The 22,855-nt window shown below is 36.5% G+C and overlaps 1 protein-coding gene across 1 annotated transcript in view; it reads right to left on the bottom strand.

Annotated features, from left to right (window-relative positions):
- Positions 1-698: 698 nt before the first annotated feature.
- The window catches only part of LOC113887728 (sodium/hydrogen exchanger 2-like), a 65,590-nt gene continuing 43,433 nt past the window's right edge, over positions 699-22,855 (bottom strand). The window contains exons 6-9 of the mRNA XM_027534916.1: positions 20,337-20,426; positions 14,364-14,434; positions 3,171-3,282; positions 699-1,474 (exon numbers count right to left, since the gene is read on the bottom strand). Of these exons, the coding sequence (XP_027390717.1) occupies positions 1,340-1,474; positions 3,171-3,282; positions 14,364-14,434; positions 20,337-20,426 (408 nt within the window). The 3' untranslated portion in view covers positions 699-1,339. The remainder of the gene's footprint in view (positions 1,475-3,170; positions 3,283-14,363; positions 14,435-20,336; positions 20,427-22,855) is intronic.

The following is a 22,855-nucleotide window of genomic DNA, read 5'->3' as shown; positions in this document are numbered from 1 at the left end:
AATATGAGGGTTAGGAGAATATGTTGCCTCACCAATTTAGGGACAATGCCCCTTATCAGCTCAGAAGCAGTTATGGAATGAGAATGACCCCCCTTTCCCTTGGCAACATAATTCTCCTAAAAGAGAAGGGAGTATGAGAGAGTTATTTCTTAGGTAGGTTGATAAGAAGTCTAGGGGTCCCCAAGGAGAGAGGGGTCTGGACTTCTCAACGAAGAAGAAAGGACAAACTTTTTTTTTTTCCCCTCTACATTCCTTAGGACTGTATAACAATAATGTATCCTGCTTGAGGACAGTCTCTGGAAAACAACCTTCTGGCTAATCCTGTTATCTTAAAATGTAAATTATGGGAGTAGAGAGTATATAATTCCATTGCTAACACTAGCAAGGGGTACTCTTTCTGCCCCCTTCTGATGCCTATGTCAGCTTTCTCTATCTTATTTATACTTTAATAAAACTTTCTTCCACAAAAGCTCTGAGCGATCAAGCCTCGTTTCTGGCCCTGGATTGAATTCCTCTCCTCCGGAAACCAAGAATACCAGCGTCTCTGCGTGGTTCAATAATAGCCTTCCGGGGGGGGGGGGGAGGGGGGGGTTGGATACAGAAATCCAAGAGCTGAATAATTACTGAAGAGAAAATTTCAATACCAAGCTTCATATATCAATTTCATTCAAGCAAAAAAAAAAAAAAAAATCGTGAACTTGAACCCAATTCATTTCAAATTACATAATCAGAGGAACAAGAGGAAAAATAATGAAGAAAGCCTATGAGACTTTCAGAAACCATCAAGTAAATCAATATATGCACAATAGGAGTACCAGAAGTAAATAAGAAAAGGGATAAAAGCTTAATAAAATAAGCTATTGTAAGATAAAATAATGGCTGAAATATATAAATATTGAGAGATAATGGACATTCATATTCAGATGAACCCCCAAATATGTTAAACCTGAAAAGGTCTATATAAGAAACATTATTATTAAATTGTCAAAGACAAAGAGAGAATTTTTAAAATAACATGAGAAAAATGACACATCACAAATTTAGGAAAGCCACTAATAGTATATATACATTTTTCTCTGCAAAAATCTTGCAGGCCAGGAGAAAGTGGAATAATAAATCAAAGTATTGAAAGGAAAATAACCACAAAATACATATACTGTAAATGACAAAACTGTTCTTCAAAAAGAGGAGAGATAAATATCTTTCTAAAATAAACAAAAATTGGAGTTTGTCACCATCAGACCTGGTCTATAAGAAGTGCTAATGGGAGTCCTTCAAATGGAAATGAATGGTTCTTCAAACTGAAATGAGTACTTCAAAATGAAATGAACATCTGTAGTCAAATATTGACTCCTAGTAGTGCTCCACGGTATGTCAGAATTGACGACAGGATTCTGCTGTCAGTCAGGGAGTGAAGGTAGGACTTCAGCACTGAGTGAGTTAGCTGGATGAGTTGCCTGATCAGACGTGGGCACTGGAAGAAATTTTCATATTTAGCAAAATGAAAGGATATAAAGGTATAAATATACCATTGTAACAAAAATAATATAATACCTAGGAATAAACCTATCTAAGGAGACAAAAGAGTTGCATATAGAAAACTATAAGATATTAATCAAAGAAATCAAAGACAACAAAACAGATGGAGGGATATTTCATGGTCCTGGGTTGGAAGGATCCATACTGTGAAAATGACTATACTACCAAATAAAATCTACAGATTCAATGCAATCCCTATCAAATTACCAATGGCATTTTTCACAGAACTAGAACAAAACAATTTCACAATTTGAATGGAAACACAAAAGACCTCGAATATCTTGAGAAAGAGGAATGGAGTTGGAGGAATCAACTTAGTTGATTTCAGACTATACTACAAAGAAACAGTCATCAAGACAGTATGGTACTGGCACAAAAACATAAGTATAGATCAATGGATCAAGATAGAAAACCCAGAGATAAATCCACACACCTATGGGAACTTTATCTTTGACAAAGGAGGCAATAATATACAAAGATAATGTGCCCGTAGGTGTATGGGTTTGTCTCTGTGTTTTCCATCTTGTTCCATTGGTCTATAATTCTGTTTTTGTGCCAGTGTCTTGATGACTGTAGCACTGTAGTGTTGTATGAAATCAGGTAAGTAATGGCAAACCACTCCAGTATTCTTTCCTGGAGAATTCCATGGATAGAGGAGCCTGGTGGACTACAGTTTGTGTGATCGCAAAGAGTCAGACACAAATGATCAACTAACACTTCTTTGCTTTCAATAAGTGGTGCTGGGAGAACCAGATAACTATGTGTAAACGACTGAAATTAGAACATTTTCTTACACCATACACAAGGATAAACTCAAAATGGATTAAATAACTAAATGTAAGACCAGAAACTATAAAACCCTTAGAAGAAAATATAGGCAGAACACTGTATGACATAAAGCATAGCAAGATCTTTTATGACACACCTCCTAGATAAATGGAAATAAAAACAAAAATAAACAAGTGGGACCTAATTAAATTTAAAAACTTTTGCACAGCAAAAGAAACTATAAACAAGGTGAAATGACAACCCTCAGAATGGGGGAAAATAATAGCAAATGAAACAACTGATGAAAGATTAATTTACAAAATACACACACAGCTCATACAACTGAATATGAGAAAAACAAACAACCCAATCAAGAAGTGGGCAAAAGACCTAAACAGATTTCTCCAAAAAAGACACACAGATGGCTAATAAACACATGAAGAGATGCTCAATATCACTCATTATTAGAGAAATGCAAATCAAAATTACAATGAGGTAACAGTTCACACTGGTCTGAATGGCCATCCTCAAAAAAATCCACAAACAACAAGTGCTGGAGTCAGTGTGGAGAAAAGGGAACCTTCTTGCACTGCTGATGGGACTGTAAGTTGATACAGCCACTATGGAAGAAGTATGGAGTTTCCTTAAAAAAAACTGGCAATTAAATAGAAAATGTTACAGGACTTTCCTATGAGTAACAAGTTTGAGTGACTGAAACACTGATTTGTCATTTTATTTACCCTGCTAACATTTCTGTGACATATATGGGGGGAAAGTTCATTTGAAATTATAAAACAAAGTGTATATAGATTTATTCCATTTCTGTGATGAATAAAGTAGTATATACCGAATAACAATCTTACCATTCTCCTGATCCTATAAAGGTTTGTAGCCAGTAGATCTTGAATATTGTCCATAATGTCTTGATCCTGAGGTGCTGGGGATGGGACTGACTTGGCTGTTCCATGACGGCGGCTGAAAAAAGATACCTGGATTCATTATAGGCAATCACCATATAAATACATTTTCATAAATGCATTCATAAAAGCTAAAATACCAATACATGCATTACAAAGATGGTCTGAAAGACTAATTGAGGCTGGGATGGAGAGGGAGACTCACTGAAAAGAAGAAATCTGAACTTTAAGGGTAGCAAATTCAGACATTCAGGGACTTTCTACTTCTAAGTCAGTTTATCTCAATATCAGGCTAAAAATATTTCAAAGGACAGTTCTGTTTGTGAGTACTAAAATTTTTATAATCCATACCCATGTTCACTCTATACACAACCAAACAAGTATGTATAAATTGCTGACAGTGATTCTTCAAAATGACTTTAATAAAGTGCTTATTCACTCATTATTCAAGGAAAACTGCAGATCAATTTAATTATGATAACTGAGGCTAGCCATTAGAATTATGCCGTTTCACAGTAGCATTTCAAATGGCTTTGAGGCTTTTTTTTAATTTCCATTTTAAGTAGTTCAGTAGCATTAAATATATTCACAGCTCTTACAACAATCACCACCATTTATCATTTGAACTTTTTCATCTTTCCCAGCTGACAGTCTGTACCCATTAAACAATAACTCCTGATTCCCACCTTTCTCTAGCTCTTGGAACCACCATTCTACTTTCTGTCTATGAATTTGCCTATTTTAGGTACCCATGATGGTGTAGAGGGATGTGCGCTCATCTTCTGTGAGAACTCCAGAATCACTACTGAATAATTATGGACAGGAGATTGTTGGACCACACCAAAAAAAGATACCCCATGTCCAAGAGCAAAGGAGAAGCCCCAACAAGACTGTAGAAGGGACAAAATTGCATTTAGAATAGAACCCCATATTTGCCAGAAACACTTGGAGGGCACAAACAAAACCTTGTGCACATCAGGAACTGTAGACCCCATAGAGACTGAGCCAGACCTGCCTTTGAGTGTGTCAGTGTCTCCTGCAGGGACATGGATCAGCAGTGGCCTGTCACAAGGGTGGAATCTCTGGCTGCAGCAGGCCTGGGAGGCATAGCATATGGAATAAGTCCTCTGGAGAAGGTCGCCATTAGCCTCACCATAGAACCATTGAGCAGATGGCCCACAAACTGGAAAACAATTATATCAAAGAAGCTCTCTCACTGTTATAAAAGTACTAGGACACACAACAGATTTCCCAACCTGGGGATCTGACAAAGGGATGAGAAGTCACAGGGAATTTGTCTTTGAAGGCCAGTGGGATTTGATACAGAACTTCTACAGCACTGGGGAAACAGACTCTTGGAGGACACAAACAAAACCTTGTTCACACCAGGGCCCAGGAGAAAGAAGCAGTGACCTCAGAGATTGAGTGTGGCTTGCCTATGAGTGTGCAGGAGTCTCCAGTGGTGGCATGGGTCAACAGAGGCCTGCCATGGGGTCAGGGGCACTGAATATAACAATGATGGCATAAGTTCTTTGAAGGATATCGCTATTACCCCTACCACAGTTTTGCCTCAGGCCAAACAATAGGAGGGAACACAGCCCTGTCCATCAACAGAAAATTGAATTAAAGATTTACTGAGCATGGTCTCGCCCATCAGAACAAGACCCAGATTTCCCCACATCAGTCCATCCCATCTGGAAGCTTCTACAAGCCTCTTATTCTTATCCATTCAGAGGACAGATAGAATGAAAATCACAATCACAAAAAAATAACCAAACTGATCACATGGATCACAGCCTTGTCTAACTCAATGAAATATGAGCCATATCGTGTAGAGCCACCCAAGACAGACAGGTCATGGTGGAGAATTCTTACAAAATGTGGTCCACTGGAGAAGGGAATGGCAAAGCACTTCGATATTCTTACCTTGGGAACCCCATGAACAGTATGAAAAGCCAAAAATATATGACACTAAAAGATGAACTCCCCAAGTGGGTAGGTGGCCAATTTACTACTGGAAAGCTATGGTTTGTCAAGTAGTCATGTATGGATGTGAGAGCTGGACTATAAAAAAAAGCTGAGTACTGAAAAATTGATGCTTTTGGACTGTGGTGTTGGAGAAGACTCTTGAGAGTCCCTTGGACTACAAGGAGATCAAACCAGTCAATCCTAAAGGAAATCAATCCTGAATATTCATTGGAAGCACTGATGCTGAGGCTGAAACTTCAATACTTTGGCTATCTGATGTGAAGAACTGACTCACTGGAAAAGATCCTGATACTGGGAAAGATTGAAGGGGGAGTGAAGGGGACAACAGAGGATGAAATGGGTGGATGGTATGACCGACTCGATGGACATGATTTTGAGCAAGCTCTGGGAGTTGGTAATGGACAAGGAAGCCTGACATGCTGCAGTCCATGGGGTTGCAAAGAGTGAGACACGACTGAATGAATGAACTGAACTGAAGAGTGGAGAAATAACTCCAGGAAGAATGAAAACATGGGACCAAAGCAAAAACCATCCCAGTTGTGAAGGTGACTGGTGATGGAAGTAAAGTTCTACGATGTAAAGAACAATATCGCATAGGAACCTGCAATGTTAGGTCATGAATAAAGATAAATTGGAAGTGGTCAAACAGGAGATGGCAAGACTGAACACTGATATTTTAGGAATCAGTGAATTACAGTGGACCAGAATGGGCAAATTTAATTCAGATGACCATTATATATACTATTGTGGGCAAGAATCCCTTAGAGGAAATGGAGTAGCCTTCACAGTCAACAAAAGATTCTGAGATGCAGTACTTGGTTGCAATCTCAAGAATGACAGAATGATCCCTGTTCATTTCCAGGCAAACCATTCAATATCACCATAATCCAAGACTATGCCCCAAACACTAATGTTAAAAAAGCTAACAGCCCTATGATGACCTACAAGACCTTCTAGAACAAACACCAAAAAAGGTGTCCTTTTCATCATAGTGGACTGGAATGCAAAAGTAGGATGTCAAGAGATACCTGGAGTAACAGGAAAGTTTGGCCTGGAATACAAAATGAAACAGGTCAAAGGCTAAAAGGATTTTGCCAAGAGAACACACTGGTCATAGAAAATACTCTCTTCCAACAACACAAGAGAAAACTTGGACATCACCAAATGGTTAATGCTGAAATCCTATTGATTATATTCTAACCTCAGATATGCAGATGACACCAACCTTATAGCAGAAATGAAGAAATATTAAGAACAGATGGCAAGAATACACAGAACTACACAAAAAAGTTCTTAATGACACAGATAACCACGATGGTGAAATCACTCACCTAGAGCCAGACATCCTGGAGCGCAAAGTCAAGTGGGCCTCAGGAAGTGTCACTACGAACAAAGCTAGTGGAGGTGATGGAATTCCAGTTGAGCTATTTCAAATCCTAAAAGATGATGCGTTTAAACTGCTGCACTCAATATGCCAGCACATTTGGAAAACTCAGCAGTGGCCATAGGACTGGAAAAGGTCAGTTTTCACTTCAATCCCAAAGAAAGGCAATGTCAAAGTTTGTTCAAGCTACCACACAATTGTGCTCATCTCACACTCTAGCAAAATAATACTCAAAATTCTCCAAGCTAGTCTTCAACAGTACATGAACCAAAAACTTCCAGATGTTCAAGCTGGATTTAAGAAAGGCAGAGGAACCAGAGATCAAGTTGTCAACATCCAATGGATCATAGAAAAAGCAAGATAATTCCATAAAAACATCTATTTCTGCTTTATTTGACTATGCCAAATCCTTTCATTGTACTGATAAAAACAAACTGTGGAAAATTCTTAAATAGATGGGAATAGCAGACCACCTTACCTGCCTCATGAGAAATCTATATGGAGGTCAAGGATCAACTTTTATAACCGGACATGGGACAACAGACTGGTTCCAAATTGGGAAAGGAGTACATGAAGGCTCTATTGTCACCTTGCTTATTTAACTTACATGAAGAATATATCTTGTGAAATGCCAGGCTTGGATGAAGCACAAGCTGGAATCAAGATCACTGGGAGGAATATAAATAGCCTCAGATATGCAAATGACACCATTCTTAAGCCAGAAAGTGAAGAGGAACTTAAGAGACTCTTGAAGAAGGTGAAAGAGGAGAGTGAAAATGCTGGCATAAAACTTAACATTCAAAAAACTAAACTTATGGCATCCAGTCCCATCACTTCCTGGCAAATAGATGGGGAAACAATGGAAACAGTGACAGATTTTATTTTCTTGGGCTCCATAATTACTGCAGATTGTGACTGCAGTCACGAAACTAAAAAAGATTGCTGCTTGGAAGAAAATCTATGACAAACTTAGAGTATTAAAAAGCAGAGATGTTACCTTGCTGACAAAGGTTTGTCTAGTCAAAGCTGTTTTTTTTCCCAGTAGTCATGTATGGATGTGAGAGTTGGAACATATAGAGAGCTGAGCACTGAAGAATTGATGCTTTTGAACTGTGGTGTTGGAGAAGACTCTTGAGAGTCCCTTGGTCTGCAAGGATATCCAACTAGAAAATCCTAAAGGAAATCAGTCCTGAATATTCATTGGAAGGACTGAATGCTGAAGCTAAAGCTCCAATACTTTGGCCACCTGATGGGAAGAACTGACTTATTGGAAAAGACTCTGGTGCTGGGAAAGACTGAAGGCAGAAGGGGAAGGGATGGACAGAGGATGAGATGGTTGGATGGCGTCACTGACTCGATGCATATGAGTTTGAGTAAGCTCTGGGAATTGGTGATGGACAGGGAAGCCTGGCGTGCTGCAGTCCATGGGGTCACAGTGTCAGACACGACTGAGTGACTGAATTCAACTGAACTGAGCTGAAAATGGAGAAGCTCTTCATGTCAGCAAACCAAGACTGGGAGCTGACTGTGGCTCAGATCATTAACTATTGCCAAATTCAGACTGAAATTGTAGGAAGTAAGGAAAACCACTAGATCATTCAGGTAGGACCTAAATCAAATCCCTTATGATTATACAGTGGAAGTGACAAATAGATTCAAGAGATTAGATCTGATAGACAGAGTACCTGAAGAATTATGGACAGAGGTTAATGACATTGTACAGGAGGCAGTGATCAAAACCTTCCCCAAGACAAAGAAATGCAAAAAGACAAAATGGGTGTCTGAGGAGGCAAGCCCTACAAATAGCTGAGAAAAGAAGAGAAGCTAAAGGCAAAGGAGAAAAGAAAATATATACCCATCTGAATGCAGAGTTCCAAAGAATAGCAAGGAGAGATAAGAAAGCCTTCCTTAAGTGATCAATGTAAAGCAATAGAGGAAAACGATAGAATGGGTAAAACAGAGTTCTTTTTAAGAAAATTAGAGATACCAAGGTAATATTTCATGCAAAGATGGGCTCGATAAAGGACAGAAATGGTATGGACCTAACAGAAGCAGAAGATATTAAGAAGAGATGGTGAGAATATACAGAAGAACTATACAAAAAAGATCTGAATGACACAGATAACCATGATGGTGTGATCACTCACCTAGAATCAGACATCCTGGAGTGCAAAGTCAAATGGCCCTTAGGACGTATTACTATGAACAAAACTAGTGAAGGTGATGGAATTATAGTTGAGCTAGTTCAAATACTAAAAGATGTGTGTGTGTGTGTGTGTATAATATATTTACCACAATTTGTGTATTCATTCATCAACGGCCACTTAGGTCACTTCCACATTCTGCCTATTGTAAGTAATGCTGTTATGAACAAAGGTGTACAAATATCTGTTCAAGTCTCTGCTTTCACTTCTTTTGGGTAAATACCCAGAAGTGGAATTGCTAGATCATATGGTAATTCTATGTTTAAATTTCTTGAAAGAATCACTGTATCATCTTCCACAGAGGCTGCACCCATTTATATCCCCAACAGGGTGCCAATCCCAGGACAATCTGGCCAACACATGTTGTTTTCTGTCCAATACTTGATATTTTCTGTTTTTTTTTTTTTTTTTTTTAACAGCCATTCTAATGGGTATGAAGTGGCTTGAAATTTTAAAGTATGCTACCATCTAACAGTAACTGAGTTGACTTCTCCTATATAAACAAACATAATATTTTTATAACAATTATGCAATTGAAGCTTTAGTCTCCATTCAAATTCTGAAATATATTTATTAAAGACTTATAAATTACTAGTTTGCATACTTCTTATCCTAATATTAATGCCAGATTTATATTTCTATTTCAAAGGGAAATGTCAGTATTTCTGAGGTCATTTCAGACAATGATGTGAGTCTATTTGTGAGATTTACATAAAGTAGAATTCACACTTAGAGTCCTAAATTAATCAGAATTGCTATATATACTATTCAAATACATCAAATTTATGTTTAGCTCTTAATTGTATTTTGGTTATTTGTACCTGGCTTAAAAGAAAAATGTTAATATTCCTAAATACGTCCAAAGCCTGATCTATTCAAGAGTTTATGGCATAAAAATTATTATCCATCTACCTTTCCCTCCCTGTAGCCAGCCACCTCTACTTAATATAGAAGATTCAGCTGAGACAATATCAGTAATACTTTATAGCAGAAAATACTTCAGTAGGTCATCTGGTGCTGTTCACTTCAAAAAGTCAAGTCATAAAGTCAACAATAAAAAAAATTGTTATATTCTAATTAATAATCTCTTAACACAAAAATTATTTTGTACTATATTTTGATATCCTATTCCAGTGTTTATTTGCTAACTTATTGTTGAGAAAAACATTGCTTAACTTTGGTCAACTGCTTGGAACCAAGAGGACTCCCATTCTTACACTGTGGAGTTTGGGATCTTTTTTTTTCCCTTAAGTTCTGTTTTGCTTTTGATTTTGTCTATTTCCTTTCCTCAATGGATTTAAGGTTTTTTTTTCCCTAAAATTAATGTATGCATAACCAAAAATATACAACAATATAAAGAATAACACAAAAATTAAACAATTTCATTACTTAGGGAAAAGTACAATTAACTCTTGGTGTACACATTTTTAGACTATTTATGCACACATACAGATACAGGTATATAAATTATATTTTCTATAAAAGTAATCATGCTACACTTTTATTTCTCAGTATTCTAATTCTAATCAATATTATGTCCTGGATATAGTTCCATGTCAGTACATACCATGTATATCTAAGGGCTATAATAGTGTTCTAGCCAATTACTATTAAACAATGGCTAAATATTGACGCCTCAACTTCTGAATGTAAAATAGAGAAGTGAGCTATCCACTGATGAAATACATTCCTGTCAAATCTGCACTTGCTGATTATGAATGATGGGCCTTAGGGTAAGGTAGTTAATCCTTTTGTCTTAGACTAAATATACAACTACAGTTGCCTCATACCTGTTAAAACAAATTATTCTTGAAGGATCTTAAAGATCTATAAAAAATTAATAAAAGAACCTCCTCCATCCTCAAAATTTCATGATGCAGGAAAACATCAATTCCTATTCAAACACCAAATACAGTTAATAATTATTCATAGTAACATAGTTTTCTTTCCTTATTTCTTTTCCTATGTTTTATTTTCCCTTTTCAAGATCTATCTATTCTCTCCTAACAATTGCCTAAAGACCTACAGCAAATAAATCTCCAAATTATATTTTTCTCTATTTATTCTCTTCAGCAAAGTAAAAAAGAAAAATTAAATACCTTTTAACACTCAGTTCAGTCCTTAATCAACAAAAGCTAATGGTAAATTTTACCCAACATGAGTCTTTAAATGAAATAAAAATGCAAACATGTATTTCTTAAAGATAGACAACATTTCTAAACTCTTAGAAGCTGAAGTTTCATAGACAATTTATTCCATTAAGCTTTATTCACCACTGTTTGCTAAACAATGCAGCCTATGCTACTCAAACATCCTCAGTTTCATCTAAGTTCTTCTTCATATTTCCCAGGAAGTGATGCAAGGAAAGAAGATTGTACTTTAAAAGGACAGAACTTTAAATAATTCTGTAATTTTTGTGTGATATTTCACTAAACTAATGAAAACACAGACACCACATGCATAAATACAGGCATGCACTGCACACATGCATAAACACATGCATGCACTGCACACATGAACACACTTACAGCAAAGATGTACTAGATGGTGTGTGTACTAACTGGCCTGCTTCTGCTAGCTCAATGGCATGTTTTCTTTCAAGCTTTTCATAAAGAAGCACAATGCTTGATCTGGCCTGATCATATTCTCTGAGCAAAATCTTCTGCAGATACTTGCTGTTCAAATACTCCAATCTGTCCAAGAATTAAATAAAATAAAAATTCCAGGAAATTAGTGCCTTTTTTTTTTCAGGAATTTTTATACTATAGTTAGAAGGTCCCAGAACTGGTTGACCCCCTGCCTATTTCATATGTAACTTGTTTAAATGGAAAAACCATTCTATGATGTAAAGAGAAGACCAAAAAAAAAAAAAAAAAAAACTTATAAGAAATTCTAATTTCAAATGTCTTTATTAGTAAATTGCAGCTTTAGATTTATCCCACTAACATCAATCAAGCCAAGGGAAATATAGACTTATGATGAAAAAATATTTACACCAAAGACAGAAGTATTGGCAACATAGGGTCTATATTTCAGAGAAGGCGGCTGAAATACAGTTTATTTCAATGAATGGGAAAAGGAATTGAACACCAGAGTTAAATATTTGCTTAAGGAACCTGAATTTAAACTCACAAAATGAAAAATAAACCATGTTAAACTACAGTTTCACAACACCTGAGTGAAAATACCAGCTAAATATAGATTTATAGGCAATAAGTTCATATTAAAAAAAAAAATTCACTGCAATCTTGAATACTTTTCTGAGGTCTACTTTTTAATTTTATTTTTTAATTTATTATTATTATTATTATTTTCTACTTCTTTTTTAAAATGTTTACATACGTTAAAGTCACTTTCTGATGCTCCAGGAATTTAAAGCCACCTTGACTCTAGGCTCAAGCCATCAACACGAAATTTGCTCAGGGAGACAGTAGATGGCAATATCAGAAAAACAAAACTTTAGAATGTTAAATAGCAATTTTTGCCAATGAAAAAATTGGACCCAGAAATTTATGGTGCATGGTAGAGATTCTACTTTAGAGGAGGAGGATATTTATGTACAACAGGTGAAAGCAAAGGGAGAAGGAAAGGAGATGACCCCAATTATAAAGTCTTCGAAGTGTGTGTGTAGCTCTTCTGCCAACAAAAGTCACTGTATAAAACCACACGGAACATAATTAAACAGAGAGCCAGGTAATTAGCTCTAACTGTTTATTGTAAAAAAAAAAAAATGTTCTAGGCTGTTTGAATTATTAGAAAGGGCAAGACAGTAAGTGTAGGGGCTTCCCTGGTGGCTCATATGGTAAAGAATCTACCTCCAGTGCGGGAGATCCAGATTTGATCCCTGGGTCAGGAAGATCCCCTGGAAAAGGGAACAGCAATCCACTTCAGTATTCTTGCCTGGAGAATTCCCATGGACAGAGGAGCCTGGTGGGCTACAGTCCATGGGGTTGCAAGGAGACAGACATGACTGAGGGACTAACACACACAAACAAGTCCCAGTCATGGTTTATCATGGTTTACATCCTTTCTCTATGATCAAAAACATTCATCCAAATCAAACATGGAAAAAATGATTTTTGTTAGATCCGTTGCATTTATAAGAAGGGTAAATTAATATTTCCTTATCAGTTTAAAATGACTTTCTTTGAGGATGAACACTAGCAAAATTTCTCTTGGTTCTCTGATCTTAACTTCACTATAGAAACCATCTCTCCTGTAATGTGGCATAAAAGGATATCGACAAAGTATTGACCCTACTGCTTGTGTCAAGTGTTGGCTGCTAAAACTGTATTTCGTTTTTTAACACAGCTCCTGCAAGAAATCTAAGCTGAATCAGCAAATTTTAATATGTGTTGCTACCAGGGTATTACGAATAGGTCTTAATTTAGAATAGTTTAAACATTTGGATTTAAAATCTCAGACTAGATTTAATATCAGCATTAAAAGTATCCCTTTTATAATTCACTCAGTCATTCACTTCTTTATTTTAAAATATTTATCTGGTACCTATTATGTAGTGTTTCCCAGGTGGCACTAGAAGTAAAGAACCTGCCTGCCAATGCAGGAAACATAAGAGATATGGGTTTGACCCCATGGGTCAGGAAGATACCCTGGCGGAGGGCACAGCAGCCCACTCCAGTATTCTTTCCTGAAGAATCCCATGGACAGAGGAGCCTGGCGGGCTACAGTCCATAGGGTCGCAAAGAGTTGGACAGGACTGAAGTGACTTAACATGCACACATGCACACCTATTATGTAGAAGGAACTTTTTTAAGTGCTGCAGTTACAGAACTTAACAATGCAAACAAGGTCTCTGTCCTGTTGCCACTTATATTTTAGTTTGAGAGAAACATATAAGAATGATATATTTTATATGAATTATATTTTTAAGATTAAAATAAAATATTTAATAAAGGAAAAAACATTAAAATATCAGATAATTATGATATAATAGAGAATGAATATTAAGGGAATAACTCTTTGAGGAAATGAAATTTTAGCCAAGGCTTAAATGACAGGAAGTTACTAGGCATGCAAAGATCAAGTAGAAGAGAATTTCAGGCAACAGGAACATTACACAAAGGCTTTAAGGTAACAATATACTGAACTTACTGTGTTAGTAAAGACATGACTACAGTATGATATATGGCAGAGAGAATAGAATGAGATGTGGAAGGAAGCTAACAGTAGTTATAATTGTAAACTGAGGTAAAAAATTTGGATAAGTTTCAAGTGACAAGATATTAGAGACTTTATTTAGGATAGTAACATGATTTGATGTAAAATCACTTTCTCTGGAACTGTGCATAATACCCCCCCACCCCAGGAAGGTCTAAGAATTTTATGGCACACTATTTAGTTTTAGGGTCTGAACTTAGGGTTGGTCATATCCTTCATGATAAGAAAAAGAAAGATCTTTGTTTCTTTAGCTGTCATCATTTTTTAAACATGTGAATGAGTAAATCTCAACTATTCCCAACAGAAACATACAGAAAGATATACAGGTTCATTTGCATTTTTCTTTGCATGTATACAAGCATACTTTTGGCAAATCCTCACTTGTCTTTCCAGTAATATTGTCCCCAGTGTCCTGATATATCTTCTACGCCAGCCAGCAAATGATCAAAGAACTGAAATAAAACAAAATATATGTCTAAATATATAGTATACATGAGGAACTTGGTTAGTTAATGCTAAATAAAAGGATCTCTCAAAACCATCTTCAAAATTGTTGATTTCATCCGAGTTGCTTGATTTTTTAATCCTAAACTCTTTTCAGGGTAAGCATAAAAAGGAGCATCTATATTTATAAATAAGAATGCTTGCAATAATTCTAGCATAAGCATTAGAGACATTCCATTTAAAATTGAAAATGCACATATTAATCAGTATTATATGATAAATTCATTAAATTACCAAAGTCTAGGTCTGGTAAAGTGAAAGAAATAAAAGATGTAAAAGGCATATTTCTTGCTTCTGAAGGATATAGAACAAAACTGGAGAGGAAAGATAAAAGCACATGCATGATAATTCAGTTTAAACTTGGTATGTGTATATGTATAAATGCAGCAAGAAAAGGAATATTTAGGAAAGAAATAGAAAAAGATGAATTTAGAGAAGACTTATATGAAAATGCGCAGTGTGAGCTTGCCCTAGAAGACATGGGGTTACATATGGAAAAAGTAAATCATTCTTTGTAATGGGAATATCATGAGTAACATATATGGGAGAAAATAAGGAACTTTATAAGAGATTTATGAAAAAAGAAGGTTGGATAGATGTAGATCAAGGGTGGGGAAAGAAAGTAGTTAACAAAGGACTTTAAGTGCTAAGATTAAAAGTTTAGTTTGACATAACTTCACAAAAAATAAACTGAATATATTTATGAAGAAATAATAAACCCAACTTGAGTGATATTCTATTGATACAAAACATCTTCACGAACTTTTCAAAAATGCCAGTGTCATGAAAAGTAACAAAAAGTTGAAAAACAGTGTTAGATTAAAGGTAACTGAAAGGATATGACAACTAAATGCAATGCGTTATCCTAGATGAGGAGAAAAATACTATAAAATATTGGGACATTTGGAAAAATTGTGAATATGGAATTAAATTAGGTAACGCTATTGCTAAACTTTCTGAATTTGATAAACAGTTGTGATTTTGTACTAGAATGTCCTTTTATTTAAAAATGTTAATACATGCTAAAACATTTAGAAGTGAATAATCAGGACTTCTGCAACCTAATTTCAAATCATTCAGCAAATGACAGTAATAATAGGTACCAATATAAATAGAGAGTGGTAAAACAAATGTGGCAAATGCAACAGAGAGTCAAGGTAAAGGGTAAATACATATTCATTGAACAGTGTTTGAAATCTGTACACTTGACATCTTTAAAATAAAAAGTTGAAAAAGGAAATAAAATTTGCCTTGGTCCTATAAATTGGCTATATTATGTTTTATCAATATAACATATATTACACAGTCATTAAAACTCATCCATATGGTAAGAATAACACAGGAAAAATATGATTTTCCCTAAAAAAACCTAAAACGTCTTTCAATTATAATAAAATTATCAACAAATGCTTATTTTACAACTTTGGCAATTACCTATTAAAATTTGAAAGAAGAATGCAATCAGTTGAGCTATTCATGCCTATCGGTACACTTTCTTAGGCACATGCATGCATGCTAAGTCGCTTCAGTCGTGTCCAACTCTTTGCAACACTATGGACCATAGTTCATCAGGCTCCTCTGTCAATTGGAATCTCCAGGCAAGAATACTGTAGTGGCCTGTCATTCCCTTCTTCAGAGGATCTTCCCACCCCAGGGATTGAACCTATGTCTCTTTTGACTCCTGCATTGGCAGGTGGTTTATTTACAACTAGGGCCACTGGGAAGTCCTCTTAGGCACATAATTATTGATAAAACAAGTATTTTACATATACAAAGTTATTATATGTGCAGAAAATGTATCCCAGAAAATTACAGTCTGTGCCATACTGAAGTTAAAGGTAAGGTAGACAAACTAGCCCTTCCCTTTGACTAAAGTTCCCAAAATTTTTCCATATTAATAAAAATAAGAATATTTTGATAGCATTCTTAACATTCTCTATATTTCAATATTCCTATTGCTACATTCTATAAAATCCCACCAAAGATAAGCAAAAAAAACAAATTCTATTTCTATAAGAAGACAAAACCAAGTGATAGAGTTCACATCTTTAAATATCTCTGATCGTCTCCTTACTTCTAATGTAGAAATTAAGCATTTATGTCTAAATTCTGGGTAATTTTGAAACTGTATGTCAAAGAGTATATTTTTCAATCTGAATATGGAAATTTTTAACTTTCTCAATCTTTGGTGGTATATAAAAAACTCCACCAAAGGCCAAAATACCCCAAGAAAAATTTCCCAACTACATAAGGATTACACAGGTCAGTTTGTAAACAATTGCTTTATAATATCAAACAAAAAATCAACTCAGCTCCTGGATAATTTAGTCTAATATTAAGAATTAATATGTCAAACAAACTCAAAACACTTAAAATTATAATTTACAGTAAAAAAATATTCATAATTCATAGGTTATTCAACCTGGATAGGCATTCACAGATCATGTAAACAGCCATTCAAATTTACTGATTAGGAAACTAAGTGTACAAAATGTTAAAATACTTTGCTAAGATAATGTGGGAAGCTGGACAGTAACAGAGTGAAAGGTTGCTGCAGCAATCTTTGTGTTACATCAGGTTTCGTGACCTCCAGAGGAGAGGATTTCTATCAGGGGTCAGATGAGGCTTGAGTACTTGGAGCCATTTGTGCAGCAAAGTTTTATTAAAGCATAACCGAGATGGGGAAAGCTTCTGACATAGAGACCAGAAAGGAACAGAACAGTTCAGTTTCTCAGTCATGTCCAACTCTTTTGGACCCCATGAATTCAGCATGCCAGGCCTCCCTGTCCATCACCAACCCCCAGAGTTCATTGAAACTCATATCCATCGAGTCGATGATGCCATCCAGCCATCTCTTCCTCTGTCGTCCCCTTCTCCTCCTGCCCCCAATCCCTCCCAGCATCAGAGTCTTTTCCAGTGAGTCAACTCTTTGCATGAGGTGGCCAAAGTATTGGAGTTTCAGCTTCAGCATAAGTCCTTCCAAAGAACACCCAGGACTGATATCCTTTAGAATGGGCTGGTTGGATCTCCTTGCAGTCCAAGGGACTCTCAAGAGACTTCTCCAACACCACAGTTCAAAAGCATCAATTCTTCGGTGCTCAACTTTCTTCACAGTACAGCTCTCACATCCATACATAACTACTGGAAAAACCATGGCCTTGACTAGATGGACCTTTGTTGGTAAAGTAATGTCTCGGTTTTGAATATGCTATTTAGGTTGGTCATAAATTTTCTTCAAAGGAGTAAACGTCTTTTAATTTCATGGCTGCAGTCACCATCTGCAGTGATTTTGGAGCCCAAAAAAATAAGGTCAGACACTGTTTCCACTGTTTCCCCATCTATTTCCCATGAAGTGATGGGACCGGATGCCATGATCTTTGTTTTCTGAATGTTGAGCTTTAAGCCAACTTTTTCACGCTCCTCTTTCACTTTCATCAAGAGGCTTTTTAGTTCCTCTTCACTTTCTGCCATAAGGGTGGTGTCATTTGCATATCTGAGGTTATTGAGATTTCTCCTGGCAATCTCGATTCCAGCTTGTGCTTCTTCCAGCCCAGCGTTTCTCATGATGTACTCTGCATATAAGTTAAATAAGCAGGGTGACAATATACAGCCTTGACAGTCTGTTGTTCCATGTCCAGTTCTAACTGTTTCTTCCTGACCTGCATACAGGTTTCTCAAGAGGCAGGTCAGGTGGTCTGGTATTCCCATCTCTTTCAGAATTTTCCACAGTTTATTGTGATCCACACAGTCAAAGACTTTGGCATAGTCAAAAAGCAGAAATAGATGTTTTTCTGGAACTCTCTTGCTTTTTCCATGATCCAGAAGATGTTGGCAATTTGATCTCTGGTTCCTCTGCTTTTTCTAAAACCAGCTTGAACATCTGGAAGTTCAGGGTTCACATATTGCTGAAGTCTGGCTTGGAGAATTTTGAGCATTACTTTACTAGTGTGTGAGATGAGTGCAATTGTGCGGTAGTTTGAGCATTATTTGGCATTGCCTTTCTTTGAGATTGGAATGAAAACTGACATTTTCCAGCCCTGTGGCCACAACTGAGTTTTCCAAATTTGCTGGCATATTGAGTGCAGCACTTTCACAGCATCATCTTTCAGGATTTGAAATACCTCAACTGGAATTCCATCACTTCCACTGGCTTTGTTCATAGTGATGCTTTCTAAGGCCCACCTGACTTCACCTTCCAGGATGTGTGGCTCTAGGTGAGTATGAGTGATCACACCATCATGATTATCTGAGTCATGAAGATCTTTTTTGTACAGTACTTCTGTGTATTCTTGCCACCTCTTCTTAATATCTTCTCCTTATGTTAGGTACATAGCATTTCTGTCCTTTATCGATCCTATCTTTGCATGAAATGTTCCCTTGGTATCTCTAATTTTCTTGAAGAGATCTCTAGTCTTTCCTGTTCTGTTGTTTTCCTCTATTTGCATTAATCGCTGAGGAAGGCTTTCTTATCTCTCCTTGCTATTCTTTGGAACTCTGCATTCAGTTGCTTATATCTTTCCTTTTCTCCTTTGCTTTTCACTTCTCTTCTTTCACAGCTATTTGTAAGGCCTCCCCAGACAGCCATTTTGCTTTTTTTGCATTTCTTTTCCATGGGGATGTTCTTGATCCCTGTCTCCTGTACAATGTCATGAACCTCTGTCAATAGTTTATAGGCACTCTATCTATCAGATCTAGTCCCTTAAATCTATTTCTCACTTCCACTGTATAATCATAAGGGATTTGATTTAGGTCATAGAAAGCTATTAATCAGATAGCAGAGACGCCTCAAGGCTGAGGGAGTTTCACCAGGCCCCTCCCCCACAATATGCATTTTTGAGATAGGAGGTACTATGTCATCCCCTGACCATAAAACAATTGACATGAATACTGGTTTGTTGAGTCATTATCAGCCTAAGGTTTCAGAAAAGAAAAGGTCTTAGGCAGAACCATTTTGAAGAAAGGCAGATTCCAAAGCAAATGCAGTTTCATTAACATAGCATAAGAAAAGCATTTCCATAAGAAAAATACATTGGTTATTGCTAAAGACAGAATCAGGTGTCTTCAACACAGAATTAAAAGAAGCCTCTTTTAATTTTGTGTAGAGAAGGAAGAAATGTCTGCCACTGGGCTTCTTTGGTGGCTCAGCTGGTGGCTCCCTGCAATGCGGGAGACTTTGGTTCGATATCTGGGTTGGGAAGATCTCCTAAAGAAGGGAATAGGCTAACTACTCCAGTATTCTGGCCTGGAGAATTCCATAAACTGTATAGTCTATGGGGTCACAAAGAGTTGGACATGACTGAGTGACTTTCACTTTCACTTGCAGTTTATTTCCTCCTGCTACTTGGGGATCTATAGCTTTCCTACCTGTTACTCTCTCAAGAGCAAATGCTAACATTTAGACCTTCATTGTTCTTATCACTTACCAAAAGAACTGATTGATTGATTTTCAAATTACAGATTGTTACAATATAACAAATGAGTGCATGCATGTGTGCTCAGTCACTTCAGTCATGTCCGACTCCTTGTAACCCTATGAACTGCAGCCCACCAAGCTTCTCAGTCCATAGAATTCTCCAGGCAAGAATACTTGAGTGGGTTGTCATGCCCTCCTCCAGGGGAATTTCCCAACCCAGGGGCTGAACACACATCTTCTGCATCTCCTGCATTGCAGGCAGATTCTTTACCCACTGAGCCACCTAGGAAGCCCAATATAACAAATACCTATTCAGAAAATCACATCTCCTTTTATTAGAGAAATTCAAGTATAAAAAGATCTATCATGTAAAGACCTAATATACAAGGGTTAGTTCCAGTCAACAAGATGATATACATGATATATAGACATCTTACCCGAATGAGAATTTGTTCACTCACAGTTGGAGAGGTCTCTCCTCTTTTCGTTACATCTAATAAGTCAACAAGAGGACGAATAGTCATTCCCTACAAAATGAAAAACAAAGAGTTGAATTTCTTTCATATGAAATTAGTGCTTGAAGCCAGAAAGAAAAACACCAATACAGTATACTAATGCATATATATAGAATTTAGAAAGATGGTAACAATAACCCTGTATGTGAGACAGCAAAAGAGACACAGATGTATAGAACAGTCTTTTGGACTCTGTGGGAGAGGGAGAGGGTGGGATGATTTGGGAGAATGGCAAGGAAACATGTATAGTATCATATAAGTAACGAATCGCCAGCCCAGGTTTGATATAGGATCCTTGGGGCTGGTGCACTGGGATGACCTGGAGGGATGATACGGGGAGGGAGGTGGGAGGGGGGTTCAGGATGGGGAACACGTGTACACCCGTGGCAGATTCATGTTGATGTATGGCAGAACCAATACAATATTGTAAAGTAATTAGCCTCCAGTTAAAATAAATAAATTTAAATTAAAAAAAATGAAATTAGTGCTTGAATATTTCCCTGGTGTGTCTCTGTGTGTGTCTATGTATGGGTGCATATGCACAGGTGTCTTAATCTGGCCACAATAAAAATTTAGAACATTTTCTTAAAATTCAGAACTATCATTGGTCTAACATGAGAGGGAAGTGCTGTGATTTTCCTTTATAAGGATCAATCATGACATATATTGTTGACAAAAATGTGGGTCATTAAAAAAAAAAAAAAAAAAAAACCTGAAAAAAATCTACCACTGTATTTCAAAATCAGAAAGTGCTTAAATCACAGAGCCAAAATGCTGCAAGAGATTTTCATTTAAATTACCTCTGGTGTATAATTTTGTCTTTGTTATTCATCATCCCTGGATAAAAGAATGGCAACCCACTCCAGTATTCTTGCCTGGAGAATCTCCATGGACAGAGGAGCCCAGTGGGCTACAGTCCATGGAGTCACAAAGAGTCGGACATAACTGAGTGAATAAACACACAATGATAATAAGCTTATAAAAGAGACAGAGAAAGAGAAACCAGAGAAGTAAGAGGAAAATCAGAAAGTCAGTTGTCACAAAATACAAAAAGAATATTTCAAGAACGTGGGAGTTTGACTTGTGGAATCCCTGGGAAAGCTCAAGTGAAATGAGAATGGCAAATGACCATTAGTAACCTTAATAAAAGAGATGGGAGCAACAAAGTTTTATGTGGTCAATAGAGAACATTACTTTAGTGTAGTTGTAGTGTGTTTTAAGTAGGAGTTGCTTGAGCCTGTTTAAAGTTGATGGGAAGAATCTAGCTGAGAAGAGTGTAAATATACATGAGAGAACATAAATGATTGAAAACACAAGACAAAAAAGGAATAGATTACAAAGGAGAGCTTGAGATAGGAGACCCCCAGTTCTGTTATAAGAAAAAGAAAGAAGAGGTTAGGAACAGATACAGTTATGTTGGGAAGTTAAAGGCTCTTCTGTGGATGACTACTGTAAGCCAAGTTGCTCTTTGCAGAGTTCTCTTTCTTTAGTTTTGTTTTGTCTTTTTAAACCAAAGTATGGTTGAATGTAAAGTAAGAGAAGAAGATGAGATTTGCCCTGGCATCTACATTTGGAAACAAGGACTTTAAGAAAGAGTTATGAACTAAAGTAAGAAATATGAAGTGGAATATAGAAAAACCTGGCTGCAAATAAACAACAAAATCTCCTGCTTTCAAATGAACTTCCACACTACTTAGTCACTTTCAAAATATTGTGTAAAAGCATTCCCATGAGGGTTCTATTTTTACCTTATTTCAAAATGTGGAAAGAAGCAGGTAATAATTTTCATTAATGTTAAGGTTGAAACTTAAAAGAATCTCAAGGGTGTCCTAGTTCTTCATCAACTCTTCAGCACTTCTGAATGACAAAAATGCCTTACTGTGGGCCTGATTGCTTTAACACACCAAATAAGCATGCCATCCCAAAAGCTTCCTTTCCAATTTGGAGCTATGCAATTTTTTGTAAATGCATGTGAATTGGCCAAAGTCAGGTGATCATCTTATTCACAAGGTTTTCATAAATAATTGTACATAATTCCTGCTTTTTAGGTGATGTTTCAGTTATACAATTCCACTAAATTCATTCTGACATTTAAAACATCACCATACAATGCTTTCATGGGATATAACTGCATCCTTTAACGGAGTTTATCACAGGCAAAAACTTTCCACCATGAGCAGATCTGTCTAATGACCTGTCTTTGAAAGGCTGACTCCATGTTTGCATTTTTAAACCCTTTTACATGACTCTCCATCTTCATTTAACTTAATTCATTCTATTCAGTCTACCATGGATAGATCAAAATTAATGCTTTAAAATAAAGGTGTCAAACCAACCTGACTCAGTGGCATCTCTTATAACCCATTCTATATATTTTGTACTATTATTCTTTGGCCTTTTAAAGATGTAGAATAGTTGAGAGACAAAATTTTATTCTTTAT

Source organism: Bos indicus x Bos taurus, chromosome X (genome assembly GCF_003369695.1).
Source record: "Bos indicus x Bos taurus breed Angus x Brahman F1 hybrid chromosome X, Bos_hybrid_MaternalHap_v2.0, whole genome shotgun sequence".
Lineage (NCBI taxonomy): Eukaryota > Metazoa > Chordata > Mammalia > Artiodactyla > Bovidae > Bos > Bos indicus x Bos taurus.
Note: the sequence above shows the minus strand (reverse complement) of the source record. Positions and strands in the feature narration are given on the sequence as shown.